Source organism: Hippopotamus amphibius, chromosome 8 (genome assembly GCF_030028045.1).
Source record: "Hippopotamus amphibius kiboko isolate mHipAmp2 chromosome 8, mHipAmp2.hap2, whole genome shotgun sequence".
NCBI classification, from domain to species: Eukaryota; Metazoa; Chordata; class Mammalia; order Artiodactyla; family Hippopotamidae; genus Hippopotamus; species Hippopotamus amphibius.
In genome coordinates this window covers 19769940-19790991 of record NC_080193.1, presented here as the reverse complement: position 1 = coordinate 19790991, position 21052 = coordinate 19769940, and the positions used below count along the sequence as shown (strand labels likewise).

At 47.8% G+C, this 21052-nt stretch overlaps 1 protein-coding gene across 1 annotated transcript; it reads right to left on the bottom strand.

Annotated features, from left to right (window-relative positions):
• Positions 1-1211: 1211 nt before the first annotated feature.
• On the bottom strand, positions 1212-19438 carry LRRC43 (leucine rich repeat containing 43). The gene is made up of 13 exons (XM_057746749.1): positions 19346-19438; positions 18034-18294; positions 17314-17424; positions 14874-15013; positions 12586-12824; positions 11747-11934; positions 10812-11044; positions 10448-10589; positions 10117-10290; positions 9837-10025; positions 9454-9490; positions 9285-9332; positions 1212-1243 (listed from the first exon to the last, which is right to left on the bottom strand). Exons 1-13 carry the CDS (start codon positions 19436-19438, stop codon positions 1212-1214), a joined length of 1887 nt encoding a protein of 628 aa, XP_057602732.1.
• Between the last annotated feature and the right edge of the window lie 1614 nt (positions 19439-21052).

Below are 21052 nucleotides of genomic sequence, written 5' to 3'. Positions count from 1 at the left end.
CCTACACGACGAGCCCCCGGAGCGCCTCCTCCGTCGAGCGGCACTGGATCAGCTGGATCTGGATCTCCACCGTCAGGGGATCGGGGCGGTAGTCGCCTTCGTACACTGAAACCAAAGATTTTCTTACTTCCGAGGAAATACGAAAATGTGAATCCAGAGCAAGGCCTGGAAACGCAAATCTGACCTCCTAGAGCACGGCTTCAGAATCAGATTCCGTCCTCCGGGGTCTTAACCTTAATATGGAATAAAATTAAATCACGTCTAATTAGATCATTTAACACGTCTCAGTCTGAGCTGCAAGATGAACTAGCTGCTTTTTTCTTGGAACGTCTTTTTCACCTGAAAGAACGCTGACAAAATACGGTTATTTCGACGTGAATATTTGGCGGATATTTTCTAAAAAACGAATGAAGCAAGTCTGGCACTTCAGGGAAAACAACTGAAATATTTTGATAAATATATTTACAACATTTGAGCTTTCAAGTAGAATTTTGTAACATTGTATCTGCCACCATGAACTTAGTTTTGCAGCACTCAAAGGCTTTTTTCCAATGATATGGTTGATGATAAAGAATGTGATTTTTGGATAATGAATTAAGAAATGTGTCAGCAGTTGGAAGATCAGTGAACCAGTATTTTACAAATAACAGTTGCCAGATATTAGCAATCGTGCATGGGCTAGATGCAATGTAAAAGATAAGTGCAATGTAAATGAAAAATGCAATGTAAAAGAAAAAAAAAGGCAATGTAGACCAATGGATTAATTTAACATAAGTGATTATGAAAAAAATCATCCATATAGATTCAGTTTTCACATTGCAACAACCTTTTAAAAACTGCTAGTTGTCAAGTCTGATGCAAAGAAGAATATCCACAATTATTTAAAAGCCTATTAAATTATTTCCCTCTTTTCCAATTACATGTCCATGTGAGGTTAGATTTTCTTCATACACTTCAACTACAGCCACACATCACAGAGACAGACTGCAGAAGCAGCTATGCACATGCGGCTTCCTCAGTTAAGCCAGACATTAAAGAAATATGCAAACATGTAAAAAATGAAAATTAAAAAAGTTTTGTTTAAGCCCATTTTAACCCCAGGGCTCAATCACAAATCTCATGTCCATATTTGTATCGGTCTTAAGTTCCAGTAGGGTAAGTCCTTTGTTCTTTTTCAAAGTTGTTTTGGCTACTCTAGGTCCATCGAATTTCTATACGAACTTGAGAATCAGCTTGCTGATTTCTACCAAAAAAAGAAAAAAAGAAAAAATCCCTCCGGGGTTATGATTGAGATTTTGTTGAATCTGTAAATCAATTTGAGGAAAACCAACATCTTAACAATGTTGAATCTCTTGATCTTTGTACATAGTATATCTCTCCACTGATTTAGGTCTGGTTTCTCTCAGCAACATTTTATAGTTTTCAGTATACAGAACTTCTATTGATCCATCCTTTGTCAGATTATTCCTATTCTATACTTTCAATGCTATTATAAATGGTATTATTTAAAAATTTTAATATCTGATTGTTCATTGCTAGTATATGGAAACAATTTTTGAATACTGACCCTGTATTCTGAAACCCTGTTAAACTCACATATTACTTTAGCTTTTCTAATATAGCTATTTAGTGCTATAAATTTCTCTCTAAATACTGCTTTGTTATATCCTACTAATTTTGGCATTTTGTATTTCTATTTCCATTCAGTTCAAAATGTTGATTTACCTTTTGATTTCTTATTTGACCCATAGGTTATTTAGAAGGTTTTTTTAAAAATAAATTTATTTATTTATTTATTGGCTGTGTTGGGTCTTCATTGCTGCGTGAGGGCTTTCTCTAGTTGTGGCAAGCAGGCGCTACTCTTCACTGTGGTGCATGGGCTCCTCATTTCCGTGGCTTCTCTTGTTGTGGAGCATGGGCTCTAGGCACGCGGGCTTCAGTAGTTGAGGCACATGGGCACAATAGTTGTGCCTCACGGGCTTAGTTGCTCCACAGCATGTGGGATCTTCCTGGAGCAGGGATTAAACCCATGTCCCCTGCATTGGCAGGTGGATTCTTAACCACTGCACCACCTAGGAAGTCCCTACTCCCATTTTCTTTTGATTAGTGTTAGCATGAATACCTTTTTCCATCCTTTCATTTCTCATATTTTTGTATCTTTATATTTAAAGGGGGTTTCTGATGAGCAGCATATAGTTTGGTCTTACTTTTTTATCAAATCTGATCATCTCTGCCTTTTAATTGGGTACTTAGACCATTTATATTTAATGTGACGATACAATTGGGTTTAAGTCTACCATCTTGTTATTTGTTTTCTATCTATCCCATATATTGTTTCTTTGTTTCCACCTTTAACTGATTATTTTTATCATCCTTATTTTCTCTCCTTTGTTGGCTTATTAACTATAACTCTTCGTGTCATTTTAGAGTTTAAAACACATTTTTTTTCTTATTTATCTAAACTCATTGTTTAGAATTTAAAATAAATATCTTTAACTTATCACAGTCTAGCTGTTAGGGGAAACACTGACTGAAAGCGCCTGCCCTGGCCAGGCAAAGACACTAACAATTTGCATGAGTTATTTTATGGCAGGAGATGCTGGTAAGGAACATGGAACTAACAAGCCACCACCAAGCGGAAGAATACAGAAAAGGTCAGAGGAGAGAGCAGACGCCAGGCCACATGTCCTAACAACCTCCCAGAATCCTCCTCGCTGGAATCCATCTTGGTTGAGGGATGCACGTGCCACCAGAAGGGACCCTGAGTCAGAATGATTGGCCACAGACAACGTGGAAACTAATCCCATCACCATAAAACCCAAGACTGCAAGCCACGTGGCATAGTGTTCTAAACCCTTTTTGATAGTTTTTTTTTGACAAAACTTCCTAAATCAAATTCTAATGAAGTCCTTTCGACCTCTAGCTAACTTTGGGATGCTTCAAAGGGCCCCTGAAACATTCAAGAGAATTATTAAACTAATTAGGTTCATTTGGTATGTTAAATTACATGGGAAGTATTGTCAAATGAGTAGTAAATCTTCTTAGGTTATATTGTATGGTAAATGTTACTAATATAGATATCCTAGAAATTATATGGAGTTCCTAAAATCCTGATATGTCCTCCTTGTCATAATTCTAGTTATTATCTTAAAGTGTTATATGTAATAGCAGTAACCAAGTTTCTTTGTCAACTGCATTGTAATCAAATTTAAATGTGCCTCATTAAGTCTTTTGTCATTATAGACAGTTTCAGTTTCACTCTAATGCCTTGGCAAAAATGCTTCCTCTTCAAGAAGATTTATAGAAAGGATTTTTGGATAAATACAAGTTTCTGACTTTCAGACCATAATGCTGAACTGGGTAAGAAACTGAAGAATTCTAATGAAAAACCTGATGGCTTCATAAAGCTGTTAACAAAAAGGATTAGTTACATAATAGGACTGAGTGAACTGGTGAATATGGTTATGATTTTTATGGTTGCTATGTGAAAAATTACTGGTTTAAATCTGTGTTTGGGGGACTTCCTAGGTGGTGCAGTGGTTAAGAATCCAACTGCCAATGCAGGGGGCACGGGTTCAATCTCTGCTCCAGGAAGATCCCATGTGTCATGGAGCAACTAAGCCTGTGTACCTTAAAAATTAAAAAAAAATAAAAATAAATCTGTGTTTTCCAGGTATATGGAAACCTTCCCTTCAAACTCATTATGACTTATAGAAATTTGGTACATTATACTTTTGTAAGCAGAATTAAAACATTTATCCTTTTCTCTCTATCTGCTCCCTCCAGAGATTGGAAACTCTTAGGTTCCCAGTAGCTTTGCCAGAAAATTAGGAAGGCTACCTCACTGGCAGGGCCCCTGCACTGGACTGGCCTATAGAGAGGATGGCTGAACTCAAAATCACCATAAAACAACATTCAAACAGAGGAGAAACTACACTCACACTAGGACAAGAAGAAGACAACATCAGAAGTAGACAGCTTGCCCAACGTCCTCGACCTGACTCGTATGATCATTTATAATGTTTTCTTGACTTCTTGGACCCTTGCATCTGTTACACTAAAATGGCATGCCAAGTGACTGAAATTTTAATCATACTAAACTCAGATCCAGGACTTAGAACTCAGAAATATTTCCAATTTGGTATCTATTCTTCAAATTGAGAGCAGGACTGTGCCCCATTTTAGCAGGAAGTGGCCAGAGTCATCATCGCCCAGTTTCCTGAATTAATAAAAGTCGCATATCTTGCAGCCCTTACCCCAAATTTTGCCTTCCTTTTCTGGGCCCGGTGAGGACCATATTGTTAGGCCTCTTGTTTGGCCCCTGTCTGTTTCATCTCCAACAGGGTCCAACTGTTTCAGCCTAAACTGTTGTTACTATGAGGGTGAATGCTGGTTTGGGGCCTAGAGTACCTCGATTTAGATCAGGTGGAGAGAGACTTCTACTCTATGAGGCAGGACTACACCCTCTCTCAGCAGGAAGTAGTTATAGAAGAAAGAGACCTCTGCCCCAATTCCCAAGAAGTATCCTGAGTATGAAGTCTCTCGGGGGGAGTTGTTAGGGGAAACACTCACTGAAAGTGCCTGCCCTGGCCAGGCAAAGACACTAACAATTTGCATGAGTTATTTTATTACAGAAGACCCTGGTAAGGAACACAGAACTAACTAACAAGGCACCACCAAGAGGAAGAATAGGGGAAAGGTCAAAAGGAGAATGGGGATGCCAATCCACACAGCCTACCAACCTCCCAGAATCCTCCTTGCTGGAATCCACCTTGGCTGAGAGATGCGCGTGCCACCAGAAGGGACCCTGAGTCAGAATGATTGGCCAGAGACACCCCGGAAATGAACCCCATCACCATAAAACCCGAGACTGCGAGCCACATGGCAGAACAGTCCTCCTGGGCTCCCCCACCCTCCAGCTCTCCACCCGGGTGCCCCTTCCCAACAGAGTCTCTTGCTTCATCAGCATGTGTGTCTCTTCAGATGATTTACTTCTGAGTGTTAGACAAGAGCCCCCTCTCTGGCCCTGGAAGGGATCCCCCTTCCTGCAGCATAGCTACAAGTGATATTAAGCCATTTCACGTATAGCAGTTATAAGAACCGTACAATGACATACTTTCATTTCTCTCCTCACTCCCACCCTTAGCCTCTGTGCTATTATTTTCATACATTTTACTTCTATATACGTAATCAGCACCACGACACAGTTATTTTTTTGCATTAGACAATTAACTCTCATTTAAAGATATTTAAGGGACTTCCCTGGTGGCACAGTGGTTAAGAATCTGCCTTCCAATGCAGAGGACACGGGTTCAATCCCTGGGCTAGGAAGATCCCACATGCCATGGAGCAACCAAGCCTGTAAGCCACAACTACTTAGCCCACGCACCACAACTACTGAAGCCCATGCACCTAGAGCCCATGCTCTGCAACAAGAGAAACCACTGCAATGAGACGCCTGTGCACCACAACGAAGAGTAGCCCCCACTCCCCGCAACTAGAGAAAGCCCGTGTGCAGCAATGAAGACTCAATGCAGCCAAAAGACAAAATTTATTTAAAAAAATAAAGATATTGAAATAATAAATCTTCATATTTACCCAGAGTTACATTTCCAGTGCCCTTGATTTCTTTGTGCAGATCCAGATTTTCATCTGATATTATTTTTTCCTGCTTAAAGGACTTTTTTTTAACATTTCTTGTAGTATAGGTATGTTGGTGATGCATTCTTTCATCATTTGTATATCTGGAAAAGTGTTCATTTCACCTTTGTTTTTGAGTGATTTATTTTTGGGGGGTAAAGAAATTTAAGTTGATAATTATTCTTCTTTGATGTCCACTCTTCTTCCACTGTCCTCTAGTTTGCCTTTTTTCTGATGATAAATCTGATGTCATGTTTATCTTTGTCTCTCTGTATACAATGTCTTTTTTTTCCTCTTTAAGCTTTAAAAAGTTTTCTCTTTATCACCGACTTTAAGCAATTTTTTTGTCTACCTTGATTTAGTATCCCTCATGTTTCTTGTGTTATGGGTTCACTGAAATTTTTGGATCTGTGTGTTTGTAGTTTGCATCTAACTTGGAAATGTTTCAGCAGTTATTTCTTTGGATATTCTTTCTTCCCTCCCCACTCTCCTTTGGGGCTCCAACTCCATGAATGTTATTTCCTTTGAATTTGTTTTATTATTTTTTTTTTTTGGTTTTTTTTTTAATTTGTTTTAAAATTCACTAATGCTCTGTTCATTTTTCTCCAGCCATTTTTATCTCTGAGTTTAACTTTGGGTAGTTTCTACTGCGTCAAAGTTTACTGATTTTTTCTTCTGCGTTGTCTAGTCTGCCGTTAGTCCCATCAAGTACATTTTTCAAGTTATTGTAGTTTTCATCTCTAAAAGCTTGGTTTATTTTCTCCTCCATGTCACTACATAACATGGTGAATCTTTCCTCCAGGGTCTTGGGTGTATGGAATACAATGAGAAAAACTGCTTTAATGTCCTTTCTGTGAATTCTATCATATATATCATTTCTGAATCGATCATGATTCTCATGGTATACTAAATTGTCTTGCTTTTTGGCATGCCTGGTAATTTTTTATTGGATGGCAGACATTGTGACCTTTACCTTGAGAGCTGGCTATTTTTGGATTTCTATCAATATGCTTGAGTTTTGTTTAGGACATGGTTAAGTTTGATCCTTTCAGGTCTTGCTTTCCCTTCCTGCTCAGAATCTGTAGTGTCCCCAGGGCTCTGTGCTCAATCCTTTTCTATCAACATAAGCTCACATGTTTTCATAGCTTTAAATACCACCTATAAGCTGATTTCATTCACTTACTCAATATTTGATGGCCTGCTTCGTGCTGGGGGCTGGAGACTGAGGCTTTAAATAACACAAGCATAGCCCCTGCCCTCCTGTAGCTTACAGTGTAGCAGCCAAGATAAAAATTAAGCAATTACACAGACTCACGTCTCTGTAGGTATCACTGTGATAAGCACCATAGAGGACGGCACAGGATGCTGTGAAGTAGACAAAGGGCCTAACCCAATCCAGAGGATCAGCTTCCCTGAAGAAGGGCCGTGGAAGCTGAGACTGATCCCAGCTGAGTCAAAGGGATGGGAAGTGCAAAGTACTCCGAGCAGGCCTCTCAGGCCTTGCAGGCCATGGAAACCTGGATTTTGTGAGGTGGCCAGAAGGAAGTCATGGAAGAATTTCCAATAGGGGAGTGACTCAACCAGACTTGCAAACAAGATGGCCCTGGGGACTGATGGAGGGCATGGCTGGGGGAGGGGGAGGGCGCGCAGAACGCTGGTGACTGAGGTTGTGTAGGTGAAGAGCTAGGTGGTCTGACTGGGGCAAAGGAGATGGAGACAGAGAAGAGGAGCCGACTCAGCAGCACACACGCTTCAATTCCAAACCGAGCTCATCGTCCCCCCCACCCCCAGCAGCTCCTCGCCTTGCACCCCATTCACAGGCCCCAGGCAGAAGCCCTTCCTGCTCCCCGGTCACTGGTCACCGGTCACCAGCTCTGCCTCTTCCTCCTCCCTCGTTCCTCTCAGCTCCATCTCCTCCACACCATCCTCACCACCAATTCCTAAGTCCAGGCTCTTATTCCTTGCCTTAAACTTTTTTTTTTTGGGGGGGGGGGGGCAGGGGGCGGTGGCTTTTTTTCCACTGAGATAAAATTCTCATAAAATTGAATGTTTAAACCATTTTAAAATGTACAGTTCAGTGGCTTTTAGTATATTTACAATGTTGTGCAAACATTACCACTAATTCCAGAACATTTTTATCACCCCAAATAGAAATCTTGCACCCATTAAGCAATCACGACCCATTCCCTGCTCCCCCTGCCCTCAGACAACCACTAGTCTACTTTCTCTCCCTATGGATCTGACAATTCTCAATATTTCATATAAAATGATTACGCAGTCTTTTGTGGTCTGGCTTCTTTCCCTTAGCATCAAGTTTCAAGGTTTACACATGGTGTAGGACATGTCAGTGCTTCGTTCCTTTTTGTGATGGAATGATATCCCACAGAGTGGGTGGACCCCATTCGGTTGATCCATTCATCCGTTGATGCCCATCTGGGCTACTTCCACTTTTTGGCTGTTGTGAATCGTGCTGCTGGGATCTTGTCTTAGACTTTTGCAGCAGTCTCCCAGCTGAGTGACCTGTCCCCTACCTCTCCCTCCAAACCAGATAGTTCTAAAAATTAAATCTAAAACTTACCTATTTCAGGGACTTTCCTGGTGGCACAGTGGTTAAGAATCCGCCTGCCAATGTAGGGGACACGGGTTTGATCCCTGTTTCCGGGAAGATCCCACATGCCTCACAGCGACTAAGCCTGTGCGCCACAACTACTGAGCCCATGTGCTGCAGCTACTGCAGCCCGCGCCTAAAGCCCATGCTCTGCAACAAGAGAAGCCACTGCAGTGAGAAGCCCGAGCACCGCAAGGAAGAGTAGCTCCCACTCACCACAACTAGAGAAAAACCCATGCACAGCAACGAAGACCCAACACAGCCAATAAATAAATAAATAATTTAAAACTTTAAAAAATAAAATGAAATAACTTACCTATTTCAGGGACTTCCCTAGTGGCGCAGTGCTTAAGACTCAGCGCTCCCCATACAGGGGGCCCAGGTTCGATCCCTGGTCAGGGAACTAGATCCCACAGGCATGCCGCAAACAAGGAGCCCACATGCCTCAGCTACAGAGCCTGTGAGCCACAACTAAGGAGCCTGTCTGCCACAACTAAGACCCGGCACAACCTAATTGATTAATTAAAAATTTAAAACTTACCTATTTCAATGCTACCACTGCCCATGCAAGTCCAGGCTCCTCATACAGCAAATGAGGTCTAATGTCCTGCAAGAGCAGGACCAGTGCTGAGCCAGAAGGACCCTGGGCACACCCAACCCTGAGCCTCCCTACCTGCTCCATCCTGGCCCGTACCCCAGAATGCCTGTCTTGCCCATGTCACGACCGCAGCAGGGCTGCAGGGAAGACACACGGTTTGGTCCTCAGGGCAGGTGTGGCCCTCCCCACCAGCTGGAAGATATGATTCTCCATCCTTCCATTCTTTGGTCCCCAATCAAGCTGAGCCCTCAGCAAGTCCTGCTGTATTTGTGCCCTTCCCCAAATTCATATGTTGAAATCCCAGCCCCCAAAGGTGATGATATCAGGAGGTGGGGCCTCTGGAAGGTGATTATGTCATGAGAGCAGAGGGAGACTGCCGGTCCCTTCCACCGTGTGAGGACCCAGGGAAAAGGCACAAACCAGGAAGAGGACTCTCACCTGATACGGCTGGTAACTTGGTCTTGGACTTCCTGCCCTCCACAGCAGCTAGAAGTAAACGTCTGTTGTTGATAAGCCACCCACGCTGTGGCATTTTACAGCAACCTGAACGGACTAGGACGGGTCCTCAGTGAACACTCCCTGCCCTGTTACCATCATGGACTCTTACCGTTTTTAGCTTTCTTCCCCTTATTCTTCTTTGAATCCTGAGAGAAAGAACCACAAAATAAGTTCCTTGCTGGAGTTGGGGGATGCTGGGGAAGCGGTGGGTGCAGAACCTGGTGGGTGCTCTCACTCCCACCAGGGCCTCTCCTGGACCAGGAGGGCAGGGCAGGGTCTCCTCAGGAGGAGCTGCCCGACGTGCCTGCCTGCCTGGCCCCTCACACTCAAGAAGGCTGCCCGGGGGGTGACCCTTGCTGCGTGACCCCACCCCATCCCCACTCTCTCGTGGTTCTGGTCCCCTGCCCCCACCCCACCTCCCCTTCCCTCCCACGGCCTGGCCAGGCTGCTGTGGGCAGGGGCGGGCAGGGGCAGGCAGGGGCGCTGCTGTACCCTGTAAAGCGTCAGCCTGTCAGTCTCCAAGGTACGGATCACCCCAAAGTTGCACACGGTGGACACCAATGGCTCCCCCGCAAGCAGGGGCGCCAGGACCACCGGGCCGCTGCCCAGCACCCGCAGGACGGGCGGGTCCTGGCGCAGATCCTTAGGAAGCTCCTTCTTCTTCTTGCTCCCCTTCTGCTCCTGTGGGGAGAGGCCGGGCAGCGTAGACGTGGCAGGCAGGGGGCCCAGGGAGCCTCCCCCCACTGCCCAGGCCGCCCCTGCCCGGAGGTACCTTGGCTGATTCTTTTTCCCCTTTGCTGGCCTTGTCTTTCCCGTCTTTTCCCTTCTTGTCTTTCTCTTTCTCTTTCTTGTCTTTCTCCTTCCCTTTCTTGTCCTTTTCGCCTTTTCCCTTCCTAGCAGCCAAAGGACTGTCAGGGGAAGGCGGCACCGCAGGCCAGGAGAGAATCTAGGGGACAGAGGCCGGGTTGGAGCTACCCAGGATCTTTCTGGAAAGGCACTGAGACCCCACTGACAAGGGAGCTCTGCTACAGACAACTGAGAGGAGGGCAGGACGGGGGAAGCAGGGGAGCAGTGTGGGACCCTGGACAACTCCAGCTGCCCACCTTCTCCTCCACGATGGTGACGGTGGTCCCCGAGAGCAGGAAGGCCTTGAGCGGCACCAGGTCCTTGAGTGTGTGCTGCATCTCATAGTTGCAGGGGATGACGTCCGACCAGGGCTTGCGGACCGTGCTGAAGAGGACAGTCCTTGGGGAAGGGAGATGGAGTCACGGGGGCCATCACCCAGGGTGCTGTGCTGGGGACCAGGGACAAGCCTGAGCGGGCACTTTGAGAAGATGTGCACAGGCGGCACAGCGTGAGGCTGCAGGGCTGCGCCGGCAGGGAGGGCTGCGGGCACAGAGCAGAACGCAGAATGGTAAATGGCAGGTGTGGTCTGGGCCCTGCGTCCCGCCTGGTGAGCATCCTCACCCTGGGGACGGGCACAGCCGGGGATCCAGGCACGGCCGTAGCTTGGCCAGCTCTTCTGCAGAGTCTATGGACCGTGGCAAGGGCGCTGAGGCACCAGAGACCACCGACTCCTCCAGCTCCCCCGACTGGGACTGGGAGGCCAGCCCAGACTCTATGGAGTCTTCAGCCTCTTCGATGGCCTCTTCGGGAATGTCCTCGCCCAGCTGCTCCATGCTGGGAGAGGGCTTGATGATCTGCCAGAGAAGACACGGAGACACCTTCAGGGCCACGGCCTCAGAGCCCTCACCTGACCCAATGTGAACGTGGTACAAATGGGCACCCGTATTTGAAGGATGTGAAGCAAAGCAAACACGTGGACTTAAGAGGCAGGGAGTTAAAAAAAAAAATAACAGTCTTGTTTCTTCTTGTTTTTACAAGAGTAAAAACAGTACCAATTTCTGCATGAGCTGAGGGACCCTCATCTTTTTTTTTTGGCCACACTGTGCAGCCAGTGGGATCTTAGTTCCCAGACCAGGGATGGAATCCACACCCCCTGCAGTGGAAGCGCGGAGTCTTAACCACTGCACCACCAGGGAAGTCCTGGACTCTCGCATATCTCCTAGTCGGAAGACACTGCTGGGTTTTCTTGTGATGGGAAGGGAGCCGGGAGGTGTAGCAGGGGCTGGAGAACGGGGCTGGGAAGCCAGCAGCCTGGTCGCGAAATTCCAGGCCCACTTGTTAGGTCCTTTGCTCCTATTTCAAAGAGGATGGGAAGGGGTGAGCGCATTGAAAATTATTCCAGCTGCAAGAAAGGGGCTGAGCGGAAGCCAGTTTCCTGCTCAGAGTAGAGAATGAATTGCAAAGATCCACATTAAGGGTTTTCCTGGGCCTCCAAAGCTGCTCTGCCTGCACAGGAGACCCCGAAGACCCGAGAGCGGAGCCCCCCAGGCGCACACCTCAGCCAGCATGCTGCCGTATTCATCTCCTTCGCCTTCGCCATCTTCCACAAAATCATACGTTACATAATAGCTGTAAGTGATGAAAGGGCCTTGGGGCCCTGGTTCCGGGTCCAAGACCGAGGAGTCCAGAACCCCTCTGACATTTCCAACAGTCACCACTAACTGCGCCTCGTGGGCCAGGAGATCTGCAGAGGGGAAGGGGCAGGGGTGAGGGGAGCCGCGGGGAGGGAGTGGGCAGCCAGGCAGCAAGGCAGGGCAGGCGAGCTCGGCTCTTCACCTTCTTTCCTCCTAGCAGGGCTGAGCCTCACTTTGCAGAAGTGGGTTCAGATCCCAGTTCTACCAAGTTCACCACATGGTGATTTGGGGTAAGTCTCCTTTGGGCAAGATGCCCCTCGTAAGCCTTGTTTTCCTGATCTGTAGAATGGGAACAGTAGCAGCTGCTTTGCGGGATGGTTACAGATGGAGACGATGATACCTTAGCCCTTGCCTGGTATCAATGTTGTGTCACCCTGACCTTGAGAAGGCTCTGGTGCAGCTTGTGGCGTGAGCCACAAGGGGGTGATCTCAAGCCTCCACGGAAGCCAAGAAACTGATTTAAAGAATGTTCCCCATTTGTCTAGGAAGGGAGGGGACCATGATGGTCCCGGCTTTCCTACCATTTCTGTCCCCAACTCTCAATCACAAGAATCAAAATCTGGGAGAGAACTCTCACCGAGAAGGTGAGGTGCACCTGACCGGGGTCTGGGTCAGCCGGGGAGTTGGGTGACACACGGACACGTGCAGCCAGTGGGGTGTTGGACGGCCAGCAGGGCCCCCCTGCCCGCCGGTTCCCTCACCCCCCCTGTGGCTGAGCCCGCGGAACACATGCTTCTCGCCGGACACCACGGTGATGTCGTCCAGCACGCAGAGCCCCGACAGGCTGTCGATGGTGAAGCCCCGGTAGTAGGGCACCAGGGCCAGTGGGTTCCCCTGCAGCACCAGCAGCCTCAGGTGCTGCAACGTTTGCAGGCCACCCACCATGCTCTGCAGGTCCGTCAGGTCGTTGAAGCTCAGGTCCAGGGAGACAAGGTTGGGCCTGGAGGGTGAGCAGAGGGGTTGAAAGGCCAGGTGAGCAAAGGGGTGGGGACAGGCAGGCATGGTCTTGCCGCTGTGCCTGCCCTGCCTGGCACCCCCAGCACCCCGAGTCCCTGACGGACAAGGCCTGGTGCCGAGGGGGGGATGGGAGACTGTACCCATCCTCGACTCTTGTGCTGCCCTTGATCCAAGTTAGCCCCCGAGTTAGTTGGGAAGGGGCTCCTGGTTCTCTCGGCCCCCGCTCTCCTTACTGTGGCACAGAGGGGCCGCCTTCACCTCATGCCTCCACCCGACTTCCATTTATACAGACTCCTTCTCAGTTAACTGTCTGGCTATCTCCTGTAGAGCCTGATACAAGGTTGTGCACCTAAAAGATTCTCACCAGAGATGGAGAGACGGATGAGGAAGGTGGAGGGAAGCCTCTGCGCAGAGGAGCAGTGGGTGAGGGTAGGAGAAGCTGGTAAGAAGGGGCCCTGGGAAGAGGGGTGTGAGCTTGAGGGGTCTAGAAGTGGAGGATGCTCTCTAGAGTCAGACCAGTGCATGACCACAGGAGGCCATCTGGTGCATTTCTTGGGGCATGTGGGTGAAGAAGAACTGACTGGTGAGGACAGAGGAGGTGCCCTGCACCCCTGCCTGGTGAAGAGGGCCTCCCTACTGTACAAACCAGAAAGCAAATCGATTTCAGCTCTGAGAACAGAGGCAAACAAACAAACAAACAAACAAACAAACCCCACAAAGGGACACCTCATCAGCACAACCCTGCCATCACATGTGACAGTCTCCCAGCTGTCGAGCTCAGATACTTCACCTCCTCTTCCCCTCTCCTCTCATCCCGCCCAGGATGTTGGCCAGCCAGTCACAAAAATACCCGAGAAGAACACTTCATGCTGACTGGCACACAGACTTTACCCAATATCAGTCTCCTTCAGGAGAACTGGTGGAAACATCAGCAAAACTGATTTGCAGGAAATGTACCCTCCTTTTAACTTCAAAAGAGCAAAAGATGGCGGTTTCACACACATGTATGTTTCTATGAAACCCCCACTCAGCATTAAGCAGGTTATGGCGTCCTGAGCCTGTTTTCCAAATCAAAAACCAGAACACTTATAACTCTGTCCATGGTATGAGTCTGAACTCAGCTGTCACATGAAGTCCAAAGTGTATGTTTCCTTCCTGTGCGACACGCCCTGATGGCTGAGGCCAGTGGAAGGAAGGGATCCGGAATCGTATGCAGCCAAGGCTGTGAAGAGGCAGCTTGGCCAAGAATAGAGAAAGAGGAGGAAGCAGAAAATTAGGGTCAGAGAGACAGACCTTCCACGAGCACGTTCCCAGGCCACCTGGGAACGCAGGGAAGCGCCCCGGGCTCCTCCTGGGCCGGAGAGGAAGGAACAGTCACGCACCTCAGCCCCGGGAAGTGCCGCCCAGGACGCTAAGACCCAGGAAGTCTCACAGCTGCTCTGACAGGCCTCCCTGGCCCTGCTTCCTCTGATGCACTTCCACGGGGGGTCTCTGAGGCCCTCAGACTCCTCAGATCCAGCGTTTCAGTTTCCCACTGCTCACCCACCAAGAAGACAAAGTCAGGCTGAGAGTTGTCAGCAGGGCAGCGGTTCTCAGCTGGGGGTGGGTCTGCCCCCCAGCGGACATCTGGCGCTGTCTGGAGACCTGACTGCCCCAGCTGGTCTGGGGTGGGTGCCACTGGCATCTGGTGGGTAGGGGCCAGGGATGCTGCTCCACCTCCTGCAGTGCCCAGGACGGCCCTCACAACAGGAGTGAGCTGACCCGAATGCCAACAGAGACCAGAACTGAAAGCATGTCCTCAAAGCAAAAGGTCCCACTCACTCCCACTACCTCTCAGTGCCCTTGCCTGGGCCTCAGTGGGATTTTTTGTTCATTGGGTCAGAGAAATAAATCCTAGGTCTGGACTTAGCAGCCATCCAGGAGCTATTACAGAAAAGAGGAAAGCTGAGTTCTCTAAGCCACCAGCATAGAACGGCCCAAATCTAATGCTCGACCCCTTCCTCCTGCTTTCCACATGGGGATCCCGAGTTACCAGTGATCGCTGGTGACGTACAGACTCTCCAGGGGGCCCAGAAGCTTGTTGTGACCCAACCCCAAGTGCTGGAGCCCTGGGGGCGGGCGGGTGCACAGACACTCCACACTGGTCATCTTGTTGCCGTAGAGCTCCAGCACCTGCGACGAGGACAGAAAGAGAGCTCGTGAGTCCAGACAAAACGGAACCCCATCCTGCTTCTGCCCTGGGCGACTCAGGAGAGGAATTACAAAGTGCTCACGCCTCGGCTCCCTGTGTCCACCTGGGTAGAAATCTGGGGTAGAAAATATTCCTGCGGGTAGAAAATGTTCCTGCGGCAGGTGTCAGGAAGCTTCTTCTCTGATGGAAAGACAACCCTCAAACTGGGAGAAAATATTTGTAAATGAAGCAACTGACAGAGGATTAATCTCCAAAAAATACAAGCAGCTCATGCAGCTCAATATCAAAAAAACAAACAACCCAATCCAAAAGTGGGCAGAAGACCTAAATAGGCATTTCTCCAAAGAAGACATACAGATGGCCAAGAGGCACATGAAAAGGTGCTCAACATCACTAATTATTAGAGAAACGCAAATCAAAACTACGAGGTATCACCTCACACTGGTCAGAACGGCCATCATCAAAAAATCTACAAATGATAAATGCTGGAGGGGCTGTGGAGAAAAGGGAACCATCTTACATTGTTGGTGGGAATACAGATTGATACAGCCACTATGGAGAACAGTATGGAGGTTCCTTAAAAAACTAAAAATAGAACTACTATATGACCCAGCAATCCCACTACTGGGCATATACCCAGAGAAAACCATAATTCAAAAAGACACATGCACTCCAATGTTCAGAGCAGCACTATTTACAATAGCCAGGACATGGGAGCGACCTCAGTGCCCAATGGCAGACAAATGGATAAAGAAGATATAGTATATATGTACAATGGAATATTACTTAGCCATAAAAAGGAATGAAACTGGGTCATTTGTAGAGACGTGGATGGACCCAGAGACTGTCATACAGAGTGAAGTAAATCAGAAAGAGAAAAACAAATGCCATATATTAACACATATATGTGGAATCTAGAAAAATGATATAGATGATCTTATCTGCAAAGCAGAAATAGAGACACACACGTAGAGAACAAATATATGGATACCAAGGGGGAAAGGGGAGGTGGGAGGGATTGGGATTGACATATATACACTATTATGTATAAAATAGATAACTAATGAGAACATACTGTATAACACAGGGACTCTGCTAATGCTCTGTGGTGACCTAAATGGGAAGGAAATCCAAAGAAGAGGGGATACATATATACATATAATTGATTCCTTTTGCTGTATGGTAGAAACTAACACAACATTGTAAAGCAACTATACTCCAATAAAAATTAATTAAAAAAAAATTTTTTTTTAAACAAATTTTTTTTTTTCCTTTTGTGAAGGAAACTTTAAAATATGGAGTGAGGTGATGTCTGGAGAGAGTGGGAGGGGACATGAGTAACATTTTGGCAACTTTTCAACCCATGGCAGTTGCCTCTGGGAAAGCCAAAGGGCCCCTGGCTGGAATAGGGAATAAAGCCAGCAATAACAGAGTTCCTGTATTTCTCCTCCAAGGCCTTGCCTGGTTTCTTCTTGAGTCTGGCACTGAGCCATACTTATGAGCCTCTTCTGCCATGAAATCTACTAGTCTCAGCACTTAATTTAAAACTGAGACCATTCTGATATGCTCAGCTGAAGATTTGTAATAAAGCCTGGCCTACCTTTTTTTTTTTTTTTTTTTTTAACCTCTTTTCAAAACTTTTTTATTGTGGTAAAATATATATCATGTAATTTGCCATTTCAACCCTTTTTAAGTGGACAATTCAGCTGCATTAAGTACATTCACTCAACAACAACTCAATCCCTCCCCGCTCCCCCCACCCCCTGGGAACCTCTAATCTACTTTCTGTCTCTATGGATTTGCCTCTTCCAGACATTTCATGTAGTGTGATCATCTAATACATAGCCTTTTGTGTCCAGCCTCCTTCACTCAGCATCATGTTTTCAAGGTCATCCATGTTGTGCATATGTCATTCCTTTTTATGACTGTGTGGAGAGACCACATTTCGCTGCTCCATTCATCTGCTGATAACAGAGGGTTGCCTCCACCTTCTGGCTACTGTGAATAGCGCTGCTGTGAACACTGGTGTACAGCAATCTGTCTGAGTCTCTGCCTTCGATTCTTTGGGGCATGTACCTAGGAAGGGAACTGCTGGGTAATGTGGAAATTCTAGGTTTAACTTTTTAAGGGGCCTGGCCTACCTCTTAAAAGCCTGGGGCCGGCCCTTAGCACACAGTCACACTCACGGAGGCGAAACCTTCTGTGTAGGGGGCAGGGGAGGGGCAGGGCCTCTGGGCAGCGCTTGGCTCCAAGATCTGGAGTGGAACCTGGGCTCCTTTACCTTGAGAGTTGGGGGCAGGTTGGCGGTGTCAATCTCCTTGATTCGATTAGCGCTCAGGACCAACTCTTCAAGCTTCACAAATTTCAGGAGGTCTTTGTCCACCAGGCTCACCTGGAAGGGAGAAAAGGGAGCTCAGAGCTCCAGTGGGTGAGGCAGCACTGGAGTGCGGACGGCCACAGCGCGTCCATCTTCAGAGACTCACCGCCCCACACCCCAACCCCTTTCCTCTCCTGTACGCCTTTCCTGCAGGCTTCTGTCAGGATCCAAGTGCCATCACAGCAGCTTCTCACCTCTCGACCCTCACCCCTTCTCTGACTGTAGGTGTTGCACAACTTCCAGCTCACGTGCTGTGTCCCTTGTTGGACTGTCAGCTCCCGAGGGCAGGAATCCCATCATCTCCACTGTCTACCCCAGAGCCACAGTGAATCCTATACTCTTAAGGAATCACTCTAGTTTACACCCAGCAGGGTCAGGACCAGAAGCTTCAGGGGTCTGTGAATCCTCAGTTGACTTTGGCTTCAAGCACACTAGGGGCCCTTCCTGGCTGAGCATCCCTTCTCTAGGGTGATAGACTGGGCCAGCTCATTAGATTGCTGGCCCTGCTAAGTGGACAAGCTGGTGAGATTAATTAGGAGAAGGGCAGAGCTACCACCAAGTCCTGTAAGGGGAATGGCCCTGCTAACATCAGCCCTGTACCTGGTGTCCGCTCCCAGCACTCACCTGCTTGTCCACCACCCGTAGCGACCTGAAGTAGGTGTAAAAGAAGCTGTCTTTGAGCATCAGGGGATTCTGGATGGCCAGCTCTCTCAGAAAACGGTCCTCTGAGCTTGAGCCCTCCAGCAGGGCCCAGGGTGAGTGGGGGCTGCAGACCAGGCCCAGTAGGGCCTCCACCGTCTCCTCTCCGGGGCTCACAGCCTCCTCCTCTCTGGGGATCAGTTCCCGCCATGCTTGGCAAGTTTGAGGAAGAAAGCGCGACTTATTCTGCAGGGGTGGAGGCAGAGAATTTCTCTCTTTATGACTCAGCCCCTCTCAAGGATTCAAAACTCTCAAAATGGAATAGATTGTAAAACAGGACAATCAGGGATAGTTTAGAAGACAGGAGGTGCAAAAGGCAACCTGTGGAATGTAATTATCCAAGGAAAGGTTTTTGAAGAAGCAGTGGCAAGGGCTGAAAAGGTAAATTCAGAACCTTCAGATGCTGTAAGTGAAAGATGAAAGATTTCAGTCCCGGAGTTTACTCTCTCTCACCCTTTCCTCTTGAGAAACATCTATCTATGAAATCCCAAAGCTCAGCACAACGCCAGGCACATAGTAGGTGCCCAATCAATGTTTGTTGATGAAACAAATAAATTAGTTCTCTGATTAGCATCTCAGTTTTCTCTTCTATGAAAATGGGAACCAGGTGACAAGGGTATGTGGGGCCCCAGCTTCCCACCAAGTCCACGGGAACCATTCAGGACTCAAGATTTCCTGGCACCCTTGAGAAGGCCCAGGTTCTCAATGCCATGCTCCTCGTGCACTTAGATGAGGATGGCCCTCTGGCCATGTTGCAGCAGGGCCCTAACTGCAAACCTTGCTCTCAGGATGAGCTTTTCACCCCAAAAGGAGCCTGGTGTTTTTAAGAGAGCCAGGGGCCTGCCCCAGATCCGCCTGATGTGCTCAGGATGGGGTCCTGCTCTGGGTGAGGCGGGGTCCCTGCCCTCCACCCCGGGTCAGGGCCCACAGGCCCAGATAGAGGCCTATCCCGTTTTCTACCCTATGCAGTGTCCCTGTTCCCATCGTCCATCCCCATCCCCACCCCACCCCCACTCCTCTGCTCAGGACGCTCCCGAAATGCCCAGATCAAACATCCTCTCAGGCTTCTCCGGGCCAGCCAACTCCACTCCCGGGGCTGGCAGCCCCCTCAGCAACCTGGGGCTAGCCCCACCCCGGCCCCGCTCTCCGTCCCTAGGCCCTGGCCTGGCCCCTGGTCAGTCCCCTCCGTCCCCCAGACCCCCGAGCCGTCCTCCAGCCGCCCCGCCAGCGTCCGCACCCAGCTGCCCGTGCCGCACGGGAACTCGTGCAGACACAACCGCCGCAGGTGCTCCCGGACCGCGGCGCTCAAAGTCCCTGCAGGCGGCTCCATGCTAGCGCGTTCGCCAGGCCAGCCGGTTGCTAGGCAACCGCCGGGACGCGCGAGCGCGCCGGCCGGGCGCGTGGTCCAGCCGGCGGGGGCGCGCGGCCGTGCAGGCGCTAGTGGGACCCACTACTTACCCTTGCGCGCCAACTTCTCCACCGCGGGGAATCAGAGACCCCGAGTCAGCCCTAAACGCGCTGGGTTAATAATAAACTTCCCACCACAGCCTAGGGGTTATAACCCCAGCAGGTATTCAGCGCTTCCCCAGTTGTTAATCTGTTTCTATTTCTCCTCCCAAGCACCCTAGGTATAAAGTGTTAATTCTTATCCCCACTTGGCAGAACTGGAGATGAGAAAGGAGCCTAAGGCCAAACAATCTTAACATTCTACTCAGTGGATTCCAAGGTGAATCTCTTTAATCCCTGAATCAGGGGTTTTAACCACTGTCCACCTATACAATCCGTCTAGCACCAAGGCCCCATTTTAGACTGGTCCAATCTCATTCATCTCTCCATCCTCAAGTATCTAGCCCACTGCTTGGCATTCTACGGACTCCTGCGCACCGGTTTGTGAACCTAATGGGATGAGATGATTCTGGTTCTTATAATTTGGAAATGCAACATCTTGCTTGAGATCTAATTTACATAAATAAAATTCACCCATTTAAAGTGTACAATTCTGTGGTTTTAGTATATTCATAGTGCCACTATATTCATGGCGCAGCTATGTAATCTAATTGCCAACATTTGCCTCACCCCAAAAGGAAACACCATACCCATTAGCAGTCAATCCCAGCTCCCACCCCACCCCCACCCCCATTTGCCCAGCCCCTGGCAACCACTAATATGCTTTCTTTCTCTGGATTTCTGTCTTCTAGATATTTCATGTAAGTGGAGTTATACAGCATTTGTCTTTCCATGACTGGCTTCTTTCACAGCATAATGGCTTCAAGGTTCATCTATGTTGTAATGTGTCAGTACTTCATTCCTTCTTAGGGCTGAATAATTTCTCTGTATGGGTAGAAGGCATTTTGTTTATCCATTCATCAGTTGATGGACATTTATTTGAGTTGTTTCCACTTTTTGACTCTTACAAATAATGCTGCTATGAACATTCGTGTACGAGTTTTTATAAACATGTTTTCATTTCTCTTAGGTAGATACCTAGGGATGAAATTGCTGGGTCATATGGTAGCTCTGTGTTTAACATTCTGAGGAACTGCCAAACCATTTTACACAGAAACTGCACCATTTTACATTTCTACCAGCAACATATGAGGGTTCCAATTTTTTCATATCCTCACCAACACCACTTATTTTACATTTACAAAAACTATAGCCATCTTAATAGGTATGAAGTGGTATCTCATTGTAGTTTTTATTTGCATTTCCCCAATGCCTGACTAATGTGTTGACCATCTTTCCTATGCTTATTGGCCATTTGTATATCTTCTTTGGAGCAATGTCTGCTCAAATACTTCAGTCATTTTTAAATTGGGTTGTCTTTTTATTGTTGAGTTGTAAGAGTTTTTATATTTTCTGGATACTAGCCCCCTGTCTTATATATGATTTTCTCCCATCCTGTGGGCTGTCTTCCACTTTCTTGGTAGTGTCCCTTGACAAA

Coding starts and splice junctions, on each gene's coding strand:
- LRRC43 (XM_057746749.1), bottom strand. CDS start 19,438: ATGGAGCCGCCTGCAGGGACTTTGAGCGCCGCGGTCCGGGAGCACCTG. Junction 15,014..17,313: donor ACCTGCCCCCAACTCTCAAG/GTAAAGGAGCCC, acceptor TCCTCGTCGCAG/GTGCTGGAGCTCTACGGCAA. Junction 11,935..12,585: donor CGGGCTCAGCCACAGGGGGG/GTGAGGGAACCG, acceptor TCCCCTCTGCAG/ATCTCCTGGCCCACGAGGCG.